Source organism: Notolabrus celidotus, chromosome 15 (genome assembly GCF_009762535.1).
Source record: "Notolabrus celidotus isolate fNotCel1 chromosome 15, fNotCel1.pri, whole genome shotgun sequence".
In the NCBI taxonomy this organism is placed as follows: Eukaryota; Metazoa; Chordata; class Actinopteri; order Labriformes; family Labridae; genus Notolabrus; species Notolabrus celidotus.
In genome coordinates, this window is record NC_048286.1 from 28018286 (window position 1) to 28035190 (window position 16905).

General features: G+C 41.3%; 1 protein-coding gene across 7 annotated transcripts in view; it reads left to right on the plus strand.

The window, feature by feature from the left end:
• Positions 1–16905, plus strand: part of carmil3 (capping protein regulator and myosin 1 linker 3) — a 149534-nt gene that overhangs the window by 21485 nt on the left and 111144 nt on the right. For all 7 annotated transcript variants that reach the window (XM_034702400.1, XM_034702403.1, XM_034702397.1 and 4 more), the window contains exons 3-8: positions 3623–3673; positions 9290–9349; positions 9443–9564; positions 13437–13531; positions 13981–14051; positions 14199–14272. In XM_034702400.1, the coding sequence (XP_034558291.1) occupies positions 3623–3673; positions 9290–9349; positions 9443–9564; positions 13437–13531; positions 13981–14051; positions 14199–14272 (473 nt within the window). The remainder of the gene's footprint in view (positions 1–3622; positions 3674–9289; positions 9350–9442; positions 9565–13436; positions 13532–13980; positions 14052–14198; positions 14273–16905) is intronic.

Consider the following 16905-nt stretch of genomic DNA (forward strand, 5'->3'; position numbering starts at 1 on the left):
GACCATCTCATCCCTGAGGATTTCCTGTGAGGAAATTGAATCTTTAGGGACTTTTAAGATTTTCGATTGATCCCAGGAGGAAGAGGTTTCCAGAATATCACACCGGGGAAAAAAAATCAAGTGAAAGCTAGTGGGGTTTGACTCAAGCTTGGCTGTTTGAGCAATTCATCACAGCGGTCTACGGCTTCTGTGTTTTGTTTACTTAAGAAAAACCTGAGTCATTACACCCATTTTAGATGGTTGATTTATGTGCAGTGTACGGTATGAGCCAGGGTTCTCAAGGAGGGGGTGAAATGAGCCCAGTAGTCAGTCTCTTTGGGGGGATTGTTGGTGAGCAACTTACATTTTGTTTGTTCACTTTGAAAAGTTTGAATCAATTTATCATCAAGCATCAATCAATCTTTATTTGTATAGCGCCAAATCACAACAAACGTTATCTCAAGACGCTTTTACAAACATAGGAGGTCTAGATCACTCTGTCAAAATTATGAACTGAGACCCAACTTCAAGACAGGATAAGACTCAGACCTTAAGCACCTCGCAATATTTAGCTAGTTACAGCGACAAGGAAAAACTTCTGTTTAACAGGCAGAAACCTCGAGCAGAACCAGACTCATGTTAGACAACCATCATGCCTCGACTGAGTTGGGTCTGACAACAAAAAGTTTACACCTGAGATCAGGACCTGAATTTGCCTCAAATTTCAACATGGCAGTCAAAGGGAAGTGCAATGTTAAGCTGTATCTTGAAAACCACACTGAAACCTGCTGCTCTCATCTAGGGATGATCTTTCTGATTTTACTTTGTTAATTAAATGCATCACTTTTTATCATACAAAGGAATAATTTCACGATAAGACGGTCTACTCGCTAAGTTTAAACTCCCAGTGAGCACTAACCAGGATTTCAACGTAAAAATCTGGTTGAGCATAAAGTGAAATCAGGTCTAAATGGTCAAACCTCATTTCAACCTCTTTTTCAATGAACATGAATCCTACTTTGTTTCATCATTTTGGTAATAGCTTTATTTTAGGGGTGGAGGAGGACTGAAATGGTTATTGTGGCTGTATTTTTACCACAATATTTTTCTAGCTGTAATTAAAATTCCATTAGTACAAAGACGGAATTTAATTTTTTTAATACAAAATCCAGCGCATCAAAGGCTGTGATGTTAACAAGAAGGCTCAGAGAAATTGTAAATGGAGCAGTTTTATGAGTTTTCAGTAGTAATTCAATCAATCAATCTTTATTCATATGGCGCCAAATCACAACAAGCGTTATCTCAAGACGCTTTTACAAACAGAACAGGTCGAGACCGTAGTCTATGTTCTATTATTAACAAAGACCCAACATCAAGACACAACAACACTCACACGCCCGTAAACCTTCGTAATCTTAAAGGAGAGAGCACAACTCAAAACAATACCTTATAAACTGATACACAGACTACAATTTTAAACATCTTTGTTGTACATTTAAATCAAATTATGGAAATAAGCTCAACCTGACAAAGAAAACGCCGACACATTCGTAAGACAAGAAGACACCCGATAGCCATTACAAGCAGGTTCAGACCTCCATTTGCGTCTATCCAGGAAGCAATCAGGCTCAGTAATGTCTGAGTGTGCTGTGTTCAAAAACCGTGATTACTGAAATCACTGTCGTTACAAACAACACAGCCCGTATAGACAGCTGTATTTATCTTAAATATGAATCCATCTGTATTGTTAGACATGCTGAAGATTGGTGACTGAAATCATGCAATCAGGATGAAGAAATACAAACAGCATAGATGTCAGCTCTATTATAAAAGATATGTGGGTGCAAGGGGCAGGTAATGAGACATTGCTGCCATGACGTGACCCTTTGTCTGGCGTTCCACTTATATAGAAACGATACCCTTTCTTTTCTTCTACTCCATCCACGTAAGCAAAAAATAACTGTGGAGTATTGATTGTCTCTAATGATATTTCAGTGGTCTGTAAATGATATAACTACAGAGGAGAACACATGCAAGAGGCCCTGTTTAGCAACCAAGGATCAAACGTCCCCCCGTCAGAGAACCTGCATTATTGATGCCTCTGTTTACATGATGAGACCTTCTGTCAGCTTTTGAAGGGAGGAGATGCTTCTGTCGTTCATTTCCCTCACAATATATATCTCCCTGAACTCTCTTTTTTCTTCTTTTCCTCCTTTCTTTGTGCCTCAAGGTCCCATCACACATCCCCCGCTCCTTTCTAGTTTTATATAACAGAGTTTTCAAACTTGTCAGAGAGCTGTGATTGGACTAACAATCCAAAGTGAAGGCCCCTCCACCAGCTTTAGCGTGGGGATTTTTTTCTTTCTTTTCAGCGGTGGTATCATTCTGTCTCTTCGTTTTTAGTCACTTGTTTTCATTCCTCTCCCTCTCCCCTGTCATTTCTCTGCGGGAGTCTGTTATGGATGTCTGTATAGTTAAGACGCAGGGCTGATCTGTGAGGCCGGCTTTCGCCAGGAGTTGGTGGTACCCGAGGACTTTATTATCAGGAGGGAAATCTGGTGTCTCTGTCCTTCCATCGCCTCCTCTATCACTCCCTCTTCCTCTCTCTCTCTTTGTACGTTTCATTCTCTTTCTTCCCTCTCGACGCCACTCAGCAGGGCGCCATTAGCCATTCAGCGCAGGGAGGCCTTGAGGAATTGAAAGCGACAGAGCAGAAAAAGAATAGAAAAACTGAAACGGGGGAAAGGAGACAGGGGAATTGAGAGAAGGCAGGGGGAAGGAGGGAGGAGAGAGGAGGGTGAGGGCAAGAGGAGATGGAGAGAGGTGTTAAGGCGGGAGCAGACCAGACAGGGCAGCCTTGGCTCACAGGAGATGTGAGGGGGGGATTAGGGATTAAGGAAGAAGATGGGGAGAAAATGAACAGATTTCCATGGAGATGAAGAGAGAAATTAAGGGAATGACAGGATGCAAGGGTGGGAATTATGGACGGGACAGGGTTGGAATTTGAAAGGCGGCTGAATAAGAGCAGAAGGAAAGTGTGGCCAAGACTTAAAGAAAGAGGTGGGGAGGGATAGAGATGCACAATGCATGCATGAGGTATGCTAATTATAGATTTTTGAATTATGAATGAGATTAATTACATAGGCGGGTTTGAATTTATTCATCTTTCCTCTCTTACCTCACCCCAAACACTTTTAAATGGTAATTCCTTTCTTTTGGAAAAACACACACCTCTCTTTTTTTTAAAACTCTCCCTTCCTGTTGTCCTCTTCCTCTCCGTTATCTCACTCTTAGTTTCCTTCCTGACACAATGAAGCATCTGTTGAGTAAGTGCCACTTTGTTCCATCAGCACAACTTAGCCTCACAATGATTCGGACTGTCATCTGACTCTCAATCTCACCATCATATTTCTTCCACACACACACACTCACACACTCTCACACACACACACAGGCTCAAATGCGCTATCATCATTAACTTGCTAATGTCTGGAGTGCTTAGCATGACTTACGAGCCGCTAGGAAGAGCCGCAGAGATGATTTGCTCTCTTTATGGGGTGTTTGTGCCGTGCTATTTTTTGCTGCGATTAGCATTTTGCATTTCCTGCTCTGTGACAGAAAATGAATGTGTTCTCCCCCTCAGGTCCTGGCAACATGGAGGCTGTATCTCTTTGCTGTCAAAGTGCCCACCAAGGTAAATGTTCCCTGCTCTCAGTGGAATTTTATGGCTTTCACTTGCCAGCCTTGATCTCATGGTAATTCACAAGAGATGTGACAAAGAAAGTAGCAGAGTTTCAGAGCAGGGGAGGAGAGATAACGATGATGACTGTAGTGATGTTTTAGAGTGATAGGAGTGATGACAACGATTACAATGGAGACGTCAAGGTGGCACGGGGAATGAAGTTGGAGAAGCAGTAGTTTGACTTTTTTAGGAAGTGTACTTTTTCCTGTTCTTGTTCTTTCTTGACAAGAGTTTGATACAAAAAACAAACTAGACTGATGCATTTCCCAAATAATCAAACTACACATGAAAGACATTATTACCAAAAGAATAATATCAGTCTTGATAACATTACACTCATCTGGGTTTATGCTGAGATCTGGGACATTTGTCACATCACTACTTCTAAGACCAACAAAACAAAAAGCAGGAGCCAGAATCAAACACACAGGCTGTAGTTTCAGTTCAAATGTTTAATTTCTATGTTAAGATTGTCACAAATTATTTATCAATATATCATATCTTAATATAGTGCAAAATACCAACAAGAGATATGTCAATTAGCATACAGGGCAGCTCTAGACCCCATATTACTAAAAGTTACACTACCAGTCAAAAGATCAGAAACACTTTCCCATTCAACGTTTTTTATTTATTTTAATTATTTTAAAAACTCTAGATTAATACTGAAGGCATCAAACTATGATATAACATATATGGAATTATTTAATTAACAAAAAAGTGTTAAACAAAGCAGAATATGTTTTATATTTTAGATTCTGTAAAGTAGCCCCCTTTATCCTTCATGACAGCTTTGCACACTCTTGGTATTCTCTCAGTCTGCTTCATGAAGTGGTCTCCTGGAATGGTTTCTAATTAACATGAGCCTTTTCAAGAGTTCATTTGTAGAATGACTTGCCTTCTTAATGTGTTTGAGACCATCAGTTGTGTTGTTCAGATGTAGGGTTAGTACACAGTGGATAGCCCTATTTGACTACTGTTGTAATCCATATTATGGCAAAACCATATTATTGCATAGTTTTGATGACTTCAGTATTAATCTACAATGTTGAAAATAATTAAAATAAATAAAAAACATTCAAAGAGAAGGTGTGTCCAAACTTTTGACTGGTAGAGTATATTAACATAAATCCTCAAATATGAACCAGGCTCTTCATTTTCTTCACTGTCAGAGGTTTATACGAAGCAGGCTTGTATTAGAGGCAGGCCTTTATTTTAAAATGCTCTGTGTGAGAAGGATTAGTGTTCATATGTTAGCACTAAATGAGGGCCTGATTCATAAAATGATTGCGTGGCTAACACTTTCACAAAGCAAGCGCAAAGGGTTTCATACCCCACAACCTGCACTGCAAAACAAATAGCGTCTCTCTGCGACAGTGTTGTTTGAATGCTACTATTACCACTGGTGGCACAAAATAGAGATAAGGCAGTATTTCATTGTCCTGACAAAATGTTAAAATTGTTGATGTACCGGCGCTTTATATAGATATTTGAACAACAACAAAAATCTCTCTCCAAATAGATTTCTCTTCAACCGTGTCACTACTATCAATCAATCAATCAATCAATCAATCAATCAATCAATCAATCAATCAATCAATCAATCAATCAATCAATCAATCAATCAATCAATCAATCAATCAATCAATCAATCAACCTTTATTTGTATAGCACCAAATCACAACAAACGTTATCTCAAGACGCTTTTACAAACATAGGAGGTCTAGACCACTCTATGTCAAATTATGAACAGAGACCCAACTTCAAGACAGGGTAAGACTCAGCCTGACCCCACCTTAATCCATCATGAGCATTGCACATCGCAGTATTTAGCTAGTTACAGTGGTGAGGAAAAACTTCCTTTTAACAGGCAGAAACCTCGAGCAGAACCAGACTCATGTTAGACAGCCATCATGCCTCGACCGAGTTGGGTCTGGAAAGAGGGATAGAGGGGAGTAAGAGAGAGAGGTGATAGTGATGAGACGAGTCGTAGAAGCTATTGCCGCTGGAGTCCAGGACGTCCGCAGCCGGAGGACTTCTACGGCAGCTCAGTGGAATCTACGAGACAATGGAGCTCCGGGACTCCAGAAAGGTCTATGGTTAGTAACTTTAATGGGACAGGCAGAGTTAAAGTAAGTGATGAAGGGGTTGGGGGGAAGGGGGTGAGATAGGATCCCAGTGTGTCAGTGCGCCAGTTCCCCCGGCAGTCTAGGCCTATAGCAGCATAACAAAAGCTGGTCCAAGCCTGAGCCATCTTTAACTATAAGCTTTATCAAAAAGGAAAGTTTTAAGCCTACTCTTAAAAGTGGAGAGGGTGTCTGCCTCCCGGACCCTGACTGGTAGATGATTCCAAAGGAGAGGGGCCTGGTAACTGAAGGTTCTACCTCCCATACTACTTTTAGAGAGTACTTTCATGACTCTCCTGGTGCAAGTGACATGAATTTGCCTTTAAGGAACAGTGTCAAAACATTAGAGTATTTAACATTATCCAGTGGTCAGATTTTAGATGTGAAACGTTCACCTGCTTGCCCCTCCCATTTGTGGAGTCCCAGACGGTGGCCCCGCTGCTACTGTAGAAACATAGCAAGATAGAGGCCTTCGTTGAAGGTGACCCGCTCCTTACTTAGATATAAAAGACTCTAAGTTAACAAAACAGAAATATTTTTACATTCAGGTGATTACACACTGATTCAAACTTCCTCATGACTATTGTATTCCCTTTCTACCAAGTCTGTCGCACTAAATGCAGCTAAATACGACACACTGTTCCTTGAAGAAGAGGTTGACAGCCGCATAATACCAGAAGAGGACAGCAGGATGTCAGACAGCAGTGAAAGAAGCGAAGAGATGTGCTAGTTACATTCAAAACCAAAAAAGACAGAGAGAACAAGGTAGTCCAGCTCTTTAAGCTGAGATAAGAGGAAAGGTGGAGGATGCCCTCTAGTCTGCAGAGAGCTTCACACAGCTGCAGTGGGTGGACTCCATGCTCTGTGGAGTCCTAAGAGATAATTACTGCCCATGTTCTTTTAAAATGCGACAGAGTAGAGCGATGCACAAGACTCACAGCGGTGCTCATGTGAGAGAAGTTTTACTGAAGGACAAAACAGTGAATGTGAATGAACCTGTTATAGGTACCGTCATACAACGTAACATAAAAACAAGTTAATGTTTGAAGAATAAAACAGGAACAGGAGCAGGTTTACACACAAGATGATTATGCCTGGCAAGCACTCAAATGTGTATTTTAGTACACTTATTTTGAAGTTGTTCTTTAGTTCTGTAAATTCAATATACTGACCAACAACTTCATCATTGGTTCATGTCAGTGAAACTAAACCAAAGTGCAGGGAATAAACCAGGCAGTAACCTCCGGTCTAAAAATATGAGTCCAATGTGGAAGTGTTAAAAACTGCAGTTCATTGAGGATCTGCTTGAGGTTGGCTCTGGAAGTACCGGAAACCACATACACACCAATTCCAAAAAGACGATCTTTACAGCAGAAATAAACATGTTTACAGCCTGGTACAAAAGACGAGTGTAGTCTGGATCGCTCATTTCTCGAACGGCACACACTGTGAGGGGGATGAATTTTTCTAATGTGGTAATTTCAAAGACATTAAGATTACAAGTCTTCCGATGAGAGGCACAGCTGACTTGATTGACAGGCAGGAACACTGTAGCTGTTGGCTAGGAGGCTCAAAGCCCGCTTCTTTACGTCACAATCACTCGACAGCAGCAATATGGCTGCCACCGACAATTGGCCTAAAAACAGCGCTTCAGAAACAGATGGGTGACGTCACGGATACTACGTCCATTATTTATACAGTCTATGGAATAAACACATAAACCTGCCCTATGCTTCTTTAATGGCAGTTTTTATACCTCAGTTAATCAGTTATCATGATGATAAACACAGTACCACTGTGATTTTATCCATATCAGTGGCTAGGTATAATATGTCAGAGTTTATTCTATCATGAGTCACCTTTACTTGGTGATTCCATAGACTGTATAAAATATGGATGTAGCATCCGTGACATCACCCATTTGTTCCTGAGCGCTGTTTTGAAGCCAATCGATGGCGGCAGCCATATTGGAAATGCGGAACTCAACCAGGCAGAGTGTGATGTAAAGGGGCGGAGTTTGAGCCTCTTAGCCAACTGCTATGTGTTCCCGACCGGGAGTCAAGTCAGTCATGTCCTTATTTGGGAAAAAACTCGTAATCTTAATATCTTCTGAACCGTCGCGTTAGAAAAAATTCACCCCCGTACAGTGTGTGCCAATAGAGAGATTAGCTACGAAGGGCTGTAGCCGCTTTTTGAACCAGGCTGTAAACATGTTTATTTCTGCTGCAAAGATCGTCTTTTTTAAACTCATGTCTATGTGGTTTCCGGTGTTTCTGCAGCCAGCCTCAAGCGGATTCTCGATGAATTGCAGATTATAACACTTCTGCGTCAATCAATCAACCAATCTTTATTTGTATAGCGCCTAATCACAACAAACGTTATCTCAAGACGCTTTTGCAAACATAGGAGGGTCTAGACCACTCCATGTCAAATTATGAACAGAGACCCAACTTCAAGACAGGATAAGACTCAGTCTTACCCCACCTTAATCCATCATGAGCATTGCAATCGCAGTATTTAGCTAGTTACAGTGGCGAGGAAAAACTTCCTTTTAACAGGCAGAAACCTCGAGCAGAACCAGAATCATGTTAGACAGCCATCATGCCTTGACCGAGTTGGGTCTTGAAAGAGGGATAGAGGGGAGTAAGAGAGAGATGTCTTAGTGATGAGACGAGTAGTAGAAGCTGTTGCCACTGGAGTCCAGCACGTCCGCAGCAGGAGGACGTCTACGGCAGCTCAGAGGAATCTACAATGGAGCTCAGGGACTCCAGAAAGGTCTATGGTTAGTAACTTTAATGGGACAGGCAGAGTTAAAGTAAGTGATGAAGGGGTTGGGGGGAAGGGGGTGAGCTAGGATCCCAGTGTGTCAGTGCGCCAGTTCCCCCGGCAGTCTAGGCCTATAGCAGCATAACAAAAGCTGGTCCAAGCCTGAGCCAGCTCTAACTATAAGCTTTATCAAGCTTATATGGGTCTCATAGTTTGAGACTGGAGGTTGCCGCTTGGGTGATTCCAACCCTTATTCACAACCCTGACTGGAAGTAAAAACGCCAAGAATAATAGAAAAATACATTTAATAAAAACAAAACCCCAATGATTATAAACAAAGAACAGATAGGTCTATATTCATTTATTGATTTCAAAGTAAACAAAGTGATAAGCTTACTGTTAGTCTTTGTTTGCTTTAAGTTCAGCTAACCTCAAAGTTCGATTGAATTATTGATGACATTCAGACTGTGTGTGTTTCCGCCCTCATCTGACTTCTTTTAAAAAGATGTTGCTTCATTCCCAGATCTCAGCAGAGACTTTGTTGAGTACAATGTTAACATGCTAAAGAAAAGAAAAGAGAGCCACAACCAAAACATGTGTTGTCAGAATGTATGAAGATGATACAAATAGGCATGCATGGGTGCAAACCACTGTAACACTTGTCTGCTGTTTTCAGATGGAAGTCACCTTCAACTTCTTGGAAATCCGAGCTATGAACACCTATCAAGAATACCAGGTGACACACTGAATTTAAACTGCCTACTGCCTGGTTGGACTGTCATGCCAGCATGAAGCATCAATATTGAATGTCTTACATGTCTATTTATAGGTTGTCATAGATACAGACAAGACAACCTACTCGCTGAGACTTCAGACCCAGGACCAGCTGGATCACATGGTCAACCACATCAACTACGCCCTCTCCCGAGTATTCAACAACTCCATTTATGCGTAAGAATCTTGCAGCATCCTCGCCTGGAGCGGGGAAACAAGTCTTTTTGCTTTGTTGTTGTATGTGCTGAGGAGCAGAGACGAGTTGGCCGACGTTAACAGCACTCGACAGTGCGTTGGCAAGTTGGCAGATTCACTTTCGGGCAGCTTTTCTCCTCAGCAGCCAAAAGCGTCCTCGTATTGCTGTAGTAGTTTGCATTCAGCCTGCTTCTGTGTCACGGTAGACTTTAACACCCAGCAATCACTGGGATTAAATCAGCCAGCTGACACTGAGTAGGCTGTTACCTGAAGGCAGTGTGTTGTCTCTTTTTTTTCTCTTCCTTTTTTAAATCAGCTCATTTAGTATAAGCAGTGAGTAGTACATCACACAGTCATTGACGGGGAGCAATAGACTCGGCCTCCAGTCAAAAAGCCATTCTTCCACAGCTGTGTGTCCTCCGCACTCGCTGAAGAGCGAAGCACAAAAGGAACACAAAGCTAGAGGAACGCCTGATAGAGTTTTTCTTCAAGCCGTGGACTTGTTTGTCCCATGGTCTTGTGGATGTATGGGCGGGCAGACAGGCGAGGCAGAGTGAGACCTCCTCTCTCTCGGGTCTCATCTTCAATTTCTAAAAGCAGTGGGATTGACCGTGCTCCGACAATTGACCCACACAAGGCTATCACTGCACTCTATCATCTTTCCCAATGGCTCTTTTCCATTAGGGCCACGGTGGATGATTGCTTCCAGTGAGAACATTTAAAGAGAATAAAGAGCGAGTGGGTGTGGGGCGGTGTTGTGGGTTTGATTGTGCAGCCTTGTAACTGATTGGTGCCGCTGTATCGTGGTACATAATGCAGATAGTATCTGGACAACACACACACACATACACACACTCCCAAGCTCCACAGGCAGATGATGATTGTCGAGATAAGGTGGGGATTAAGGTCATGGATGTGGTTAGGTGTTATGTGTGATTTCTTGACAAACGGGATTATAGAGAGTGTGTGTAGAATGCAGCAGTATAGTGCTGTAATCCCACCAAAAAGCTCAAGTAGGTAGCATACAGCATTGTGTATAAAAACAGCATCTACACTGTGATCCCAGCCCCTACTCTTTTCTGCTTACTGGGAGTTTTTTAGTCAAAGAAATGTTTGAAAGAGAGCAACCTTTTAAGCTGAGGATAGCTTCAAACATTATCCCAGAGAGCCACTTTTATACTGTATGTGTTTTTCATGCACTAACAAAAGAATGTTATAAGCAGTCTTGACATTGGAAACGTTCATTTTAATATCCACTGAAGCAGCTGTAACCACTGAAAGACAAATTACCAACAAATTAGCATCCTGCCAACAGAGATAAGATACTTTATCATATTGAAGATATTATGCAGCTGTGCTTTGTTCAGTAGGCGTCAGATAAATCTGGTTCTGTATCTTGTTAAGTCGAATACCCGTCTGGTAGCTTATTCATTAAGCTGTCTGAAAATGTATGTATTTATTGTTAACCAGGAGGAGTCTGTGCAGGGATTGGGAGGGTATACTCAGCCTTGTACCAGTGTTCTGTCTCTTGGGCTCTGGTGTGCTCCATTAATGCAGCTGGGAGTTCAGTGCCTTACTGAAAGTAGCTGTTCAGAGCGGCGAGGAAGCACAATATTTACCATCCATGTTCTCTCTAAGCTGTAATTGGGGAGAGTGTTTGTTGTAATCATGACACTGCTTTCATCTAAAATCAAATAAAGCCCCCCCCCCCCACTCCTGAAAACACTGACATTGAAGATGGTTAGATTTCAGTGATGCTGGCAGCATGGCTCTGGGGCTGTCAGTGTCAGTCTGTCGGTTTTGTCCACCACTTTGGTGATCCCATGACTTTTTCCTGTTGGCGCTGTAGTTTTCAAAGTCTGACACTGCGGGCCAACCCTCAGGCAAAATGGAGACAGCTGGGCTGCTTTTGCAGTGTGCCATGCTGCTGATTATGAGACCTTCACATTAGTTCACTTCAGATTGCTGAACTCCTGCACCGCTCCTCTAGTGGAGGAGGAGTTATAGCTGTAGTTTCAACCTGCTACACCAGGTTGCTTTTCTACCTCAATGGGTTGTGTGTTGTAGCTGCTGCTGAAGGTGTCTGTGTTTATAAGTGGGCCAGATGAGCAGACAGAATGACGATGATTTCCTGCTGTTTTCAGAACATCAGCATAATAATGTCCGTTTTACTTAACGCAGCATCTTTTCACCACGTCTCTTCCTCTGAGCCCTACATGGAGGGAACTTGGAGTCCTGTTTTCCTACGGGTGAAAATGTGATTCTTCAAACTTTTCTTGTTGTCCTATCAGATCAGTTCATATTTGAATTTGTTGGACCAAAACGTGCATAACTACCGATCTGTCTTCTCCACCTGCCTTAGGTGTACTGTGTGAGAAGAGCAAAATAAGACATTTTATCAATCCAACTTGCTAAACTAAGAGATAGGGATGTAAGGATATAATCAACTCACGATTCTCTTGAACTCAAAATTTAAATAACTAATATTTTATTTGAATTCTCGGATATGGACAGTTGTAATATTTTTTTTTCTTATATTTATTTGCAAACAAAGTAATCCTTTTTTATTTTTAAGGTGTGTTGTGACTCAAAGACTAAAAATGACCGTACAAAAATACCTTGTTGGAAAATTTCAGGACAATAATAAAGAAATGGAAAGTGAACGATTTCCAAATGAAAGTTTTAAATATTAAAACAACTAAGGTACATTTCTTTAGATAAACAAAAGTGCAGCTTATGCTCCTGGCTTGGATAATCATGTTTGTTTTTTTATGATTTGAAATGTATTAGTTTTTACAAACATTCAAATAAAGACACACAAATAATGACAATACAATAATAAAAAAAAAACATAAGTAAAAAAAAACCATATTTTTCTTCAGGAATATCAGGGAAAGACAAAATGCTGCCATACCTCTGACTTGAAACAAAAGTCACAAGTTCACATCCTGAACTGAAAGGTCTTCACTTGTTTCCACCATGTCTGTTATGCTCGACTCAGCGAGAGTGACAAGAAAGCAGTGCAAGAGACTTATTGATGTTGAACAAGCAGAGTACAATACAGACAGCGCCTTCTACTGTTTAGAAATAATATCGCCATACCAATTTTGTTCAATCGATTTTAATCCACCTTTATTTTAGGGATGGGCATTTCAAGCCAAAATTCTGTTCTATAATCATTGGCATCTATGCGACGATAGCCACCCCCTCCCACACACCCAGATACCAGACACACACCTGTCCCATTCACAGCCCATTTGTGTGGCAGTCATGTTAACCAGCAGCAGATCGAGGTGCTGCTAGTAGCGGGCACTGATAGTAACAGTCTCAATCTTTATGTCGGTGTTTCTGTGACGCGGTGTGGCATGTATGTTTACATTTTACAGCCATGCTCAGTCTCTGGAAATATGTGTGTAGTAAAGTGAGATTCAGAAATGTAGAAAATCCCTGCGACTGAATGTTTTCTTCTTCTTTTGCTATTTAATGCAGTTAGCATTCTTCTTTTTAAGACGCTCTATAGCCACCGTCTGGGGGAATACTGTATTACAACCAGGCACCTTTAAAATGATGATGATAAATAGTACTTTTAAAATGAGAAAATATTGGAAGCAACTCAAGTTTTACAAAGTGAATGAATATTCGAAAATCATTGCCCATCCCTACCTTATTTGTACAGATTTTTAACCGCGATGTATCCTTACATCCCTACTAAGAGAAGATGGACATGAACATTATACTTGCCCAACATCAGCGTGTTAGAACTGACTACTCTCTGCTGAACTGTGTGTTAGGCTCATGACAGCTGTCTGTTGACACTTGACTGTGTTAAACCTCTCTCCCTCGCTGTCTTTCAGTCCTCCTATTTGTCGAGCAGAGGGAGACCTGACGGATGGGAGCCACAAGTTTTCACCGAACTCTGACTCGTCATTAGAGCCCCAGAAAACCTGCGGTGAGCATCCAAGTCCTTTTTGTCTACATCGCATCAATCAGACGTGAATTCAAACAGTTGCGTTTCTCAGTCCGTTGCATTGGCTGACTCGCTGACTCACACCAAATCATTTTGGAGACTCATCTCTAAGTGGGTCAGAAGACCAAAGTTGCTGGATGCACTCTCTTTTTTGCTAGTAATCCCATTAATCTACAAGAAGAGCCTCTTTCATAGTGCAATACTTTCATCTCACCTCAACATTTACAGCCAATATCTCTCTCTCCTTCCCTCTCCTCTCTGACTATCTGTTACTCATTGTTCCTTCACTCCCTCTTTCATCTCAGGCCTTCTCTCTCTCTCCTCTACATTCCTTCATTCGTCCTCTTCATACTTCACTCCTTCCTTGTTATTTCTGATCTGTTCTGGTCTGCTCTGGATTGATTTGTTGTCTTCTCCTCTTTGTTTTTCAGGAGGTTTTTCAGAGACCTATGCGGCTCTTTGTGACTACAATGGAATTGGCTGCAAAGAAGAAGTGCAGTGGGTAAGCAACAATGTACAGGCTCCACAAAGGATTCCTGTTTGTTCTGTTTTGTTTGTATATACTCTAGTCTTTTTGCACTCTCCTTTGTCTGCTTGTTTTTCTCATTCTTCCTCTCTTTCTCTCTCTGGCTCTGCTTCTCTGTTCCAGGACGTTGACACAATCTACCACTCTCAGGACAACCGGGAGTTCAATTTGCTGGATTTCAGCCATCTCGACAGCAGGTGACACAGTTTTCTGACATCTTAACCACACCCAGGCTGATTACAGCGCGCCAGCATGCACTGATTGAAAAGACACAATTAACTTCTGCCAAACTTAGACTGCAGCAGAATTTGAGGCGGTCAGAGTGTGGGTGTGTGTTGGCTCTCCACCCCAGCACATTGGATTTCAAATAAGAAAATAAATTAGTGTTAAGTGCTGACTTTCAGCATTCATTTAAGGGTGTTTAAATCTGCATCGGGGGACATTAAAGGCATTGGAAGCAATTCCACCAGTTAGAACAATTGTGTTATGTCTGATATTTCTCAGTTTTGTTGCGGCCAGCGTCTTTATTCGTACACCATTAAAAGCAGACTTTGGCACACTCATTTGGGAAGCTTTGCCAGAGCTGTACTGCAGCCATCTTTATATCTTCCCAGTTTTAGAGGCCTTTTTTAAAGTCCAGCCTCATCTTGAGACAGTGAAACACCTACTCATCTGCATTGCCTTGTGATGTTCAAACCAAAGGTTTCAAGTGAACACCACCCACTTTCAAGTTTCACAAGTAGCTTTTAAAAAACTATTGGTGATGTCACAAAACTGAAGTGTATGTTCACATTTTAAGATTAAAGAAGGAAACAGAGAAACTTTTTCCTCATCAGCAGAATAAGTGGAGCTTGTTTTTATGAGCAGTAGCCTTTTAATGAGACCTCCTTTCCCCCCACTGTTTTTACTTCTCTTTCTCTTTTTTTCATGTTAAAACACAAGTAAGTCTCCTGGTTCCTGAATAAGAGTGCTCATCAGTGCTTTAAACTTTCTATTAATTCCCATGGTAGAATAAAAACAACCTTATCCTTTTTTCTGCAACGCTTTCACCAGGAAAAACAATCATAATCACACTGTGAGAGAGTGGTCTATTTCTTCTCCCTACAGATCTCCACCATTGACTCTGGCTGTTTTTTAAACGGCCTGCTACATACTACCTACTGATGTAATAGTCAGTAGTTACTGCAAAACTGCTTCTTTAGCATCAATTTATGATTAAAAAAGTTAGGAAGTGGTTTATATGGAATTAAATAATTTTCACAGCACATAAAAACTGAGTTCCCCCGTCAAAAAAAGAAGAGAAAAGAAAAGGCAGAATGAGTGCTGTGCATTGTGGGAAACAGTACTGGAGGTAGACTGGTCCGATGCATACTGTGACATTTTCCTGAATCTGTAGACATCCAGGGAATTTTGGCATAATGCAGATTTTGCTCTTGTTAACATACTACTTACTACGTACTGAATTTTGGCCAAATCAGTACGTACTGCTAGTATAGTAGGCGGTTTCGAAAACAGCCATTGACAATATTGATATCAGAAGTTCCCACCCGTTCTTGATTTTGATTGGTCGATGAAGGAGAAGTAAAGTGACAAGCAAGTAGGCACTGCATACTGCATACTGGGTTTGAAAGTAGTATGTAGTATGAGTATTCTGTTGGATTTGTTTGCAGGATGCTGGGTCAGGCGTCACCATGAAACTGCTTCTTAAGCATCACTTATAATTTAAAAAGTTAAGAAGTGGTTTATATGGAATTAAATGATTTTCACAGCACCTAAAAAACTGAGCACCCCCCGTGATATGCAGAAAAAAAGAAGCAGACTGTAGTGCTGTGCATTGTGGGTAACAGTACGAGATGGAGACTGGTCCGATGCATACTGAGAAAATGTTACGTACCAGTATGATATGGGTAGTTTTGACATACTGAGGATTTTGCTCTTGTTCATATACTACATACTGAATTGTGACCAAATCAGTACACACTGATACTATAGTAGGTGGATTCAAAAACAGCCTCTTAGCGCTGTGAGCTCAGCGACAAAAAGCAGATGCCAGCGAGGGTGTTATTGACTCGGAGCACTGAACACACTGAGCTGCATTGGTTTTATAAAGAAAATAAGGGCCGCCAATATAAAAACCCAGCTAGTGGACACAGGCCCTAATTGTACACTTCCTATACTGCTGTTTTGGTTGACAGTTTGCAAACCAGGGTTTCTGTTTGATGGTGTATGTGCAGCATGCCTGCAGAACTACTCATTATATTGCAAGTCTTGAGTACTACATGAGCTGTGTCATACTAATTTTCCCCTCGGAGTTATTGAATGTAGGGTGTGCCTGGAGGCTTCACTACTGTGTGTTAATATGAATCAGTCCTGGAGCTATAGTCTGCACTTGTGGCACAAATCCCACTTTTTGTTACAGTGCCACTATGTTAGCTTTGGAAGGAAAAACCAGCATGACAAAGATAAAAACAAATGGTGGAACTAGATTACTATTGCAGTGTGACTGTGTTGCACTAACTCTTCATCCTCTATCTTCAGTGCACGCAAGTGAATTGTTACAGAAACAGAAGTTAGTCTAGTGTGTTTGATGGTTAATGATCATGTCGTGAACCTGAAACTAAAAACTGTTGTACACTATAAAAGCAGATGTTACCCAGGACTGAAGTCTTTGCAGATCAGGACTGAGAGTAACATTTACCTCTCACAGTTGTTATATTTCTCCTCTGTGCTCGAGAACAGACCCAAAACAAGAAAAGCCATCATTGTCAGAGCGCTTGGCAACAACTCTCTGGTTTTGGAAAGGCTCATCCTCTTCGTTTTACATCATGGC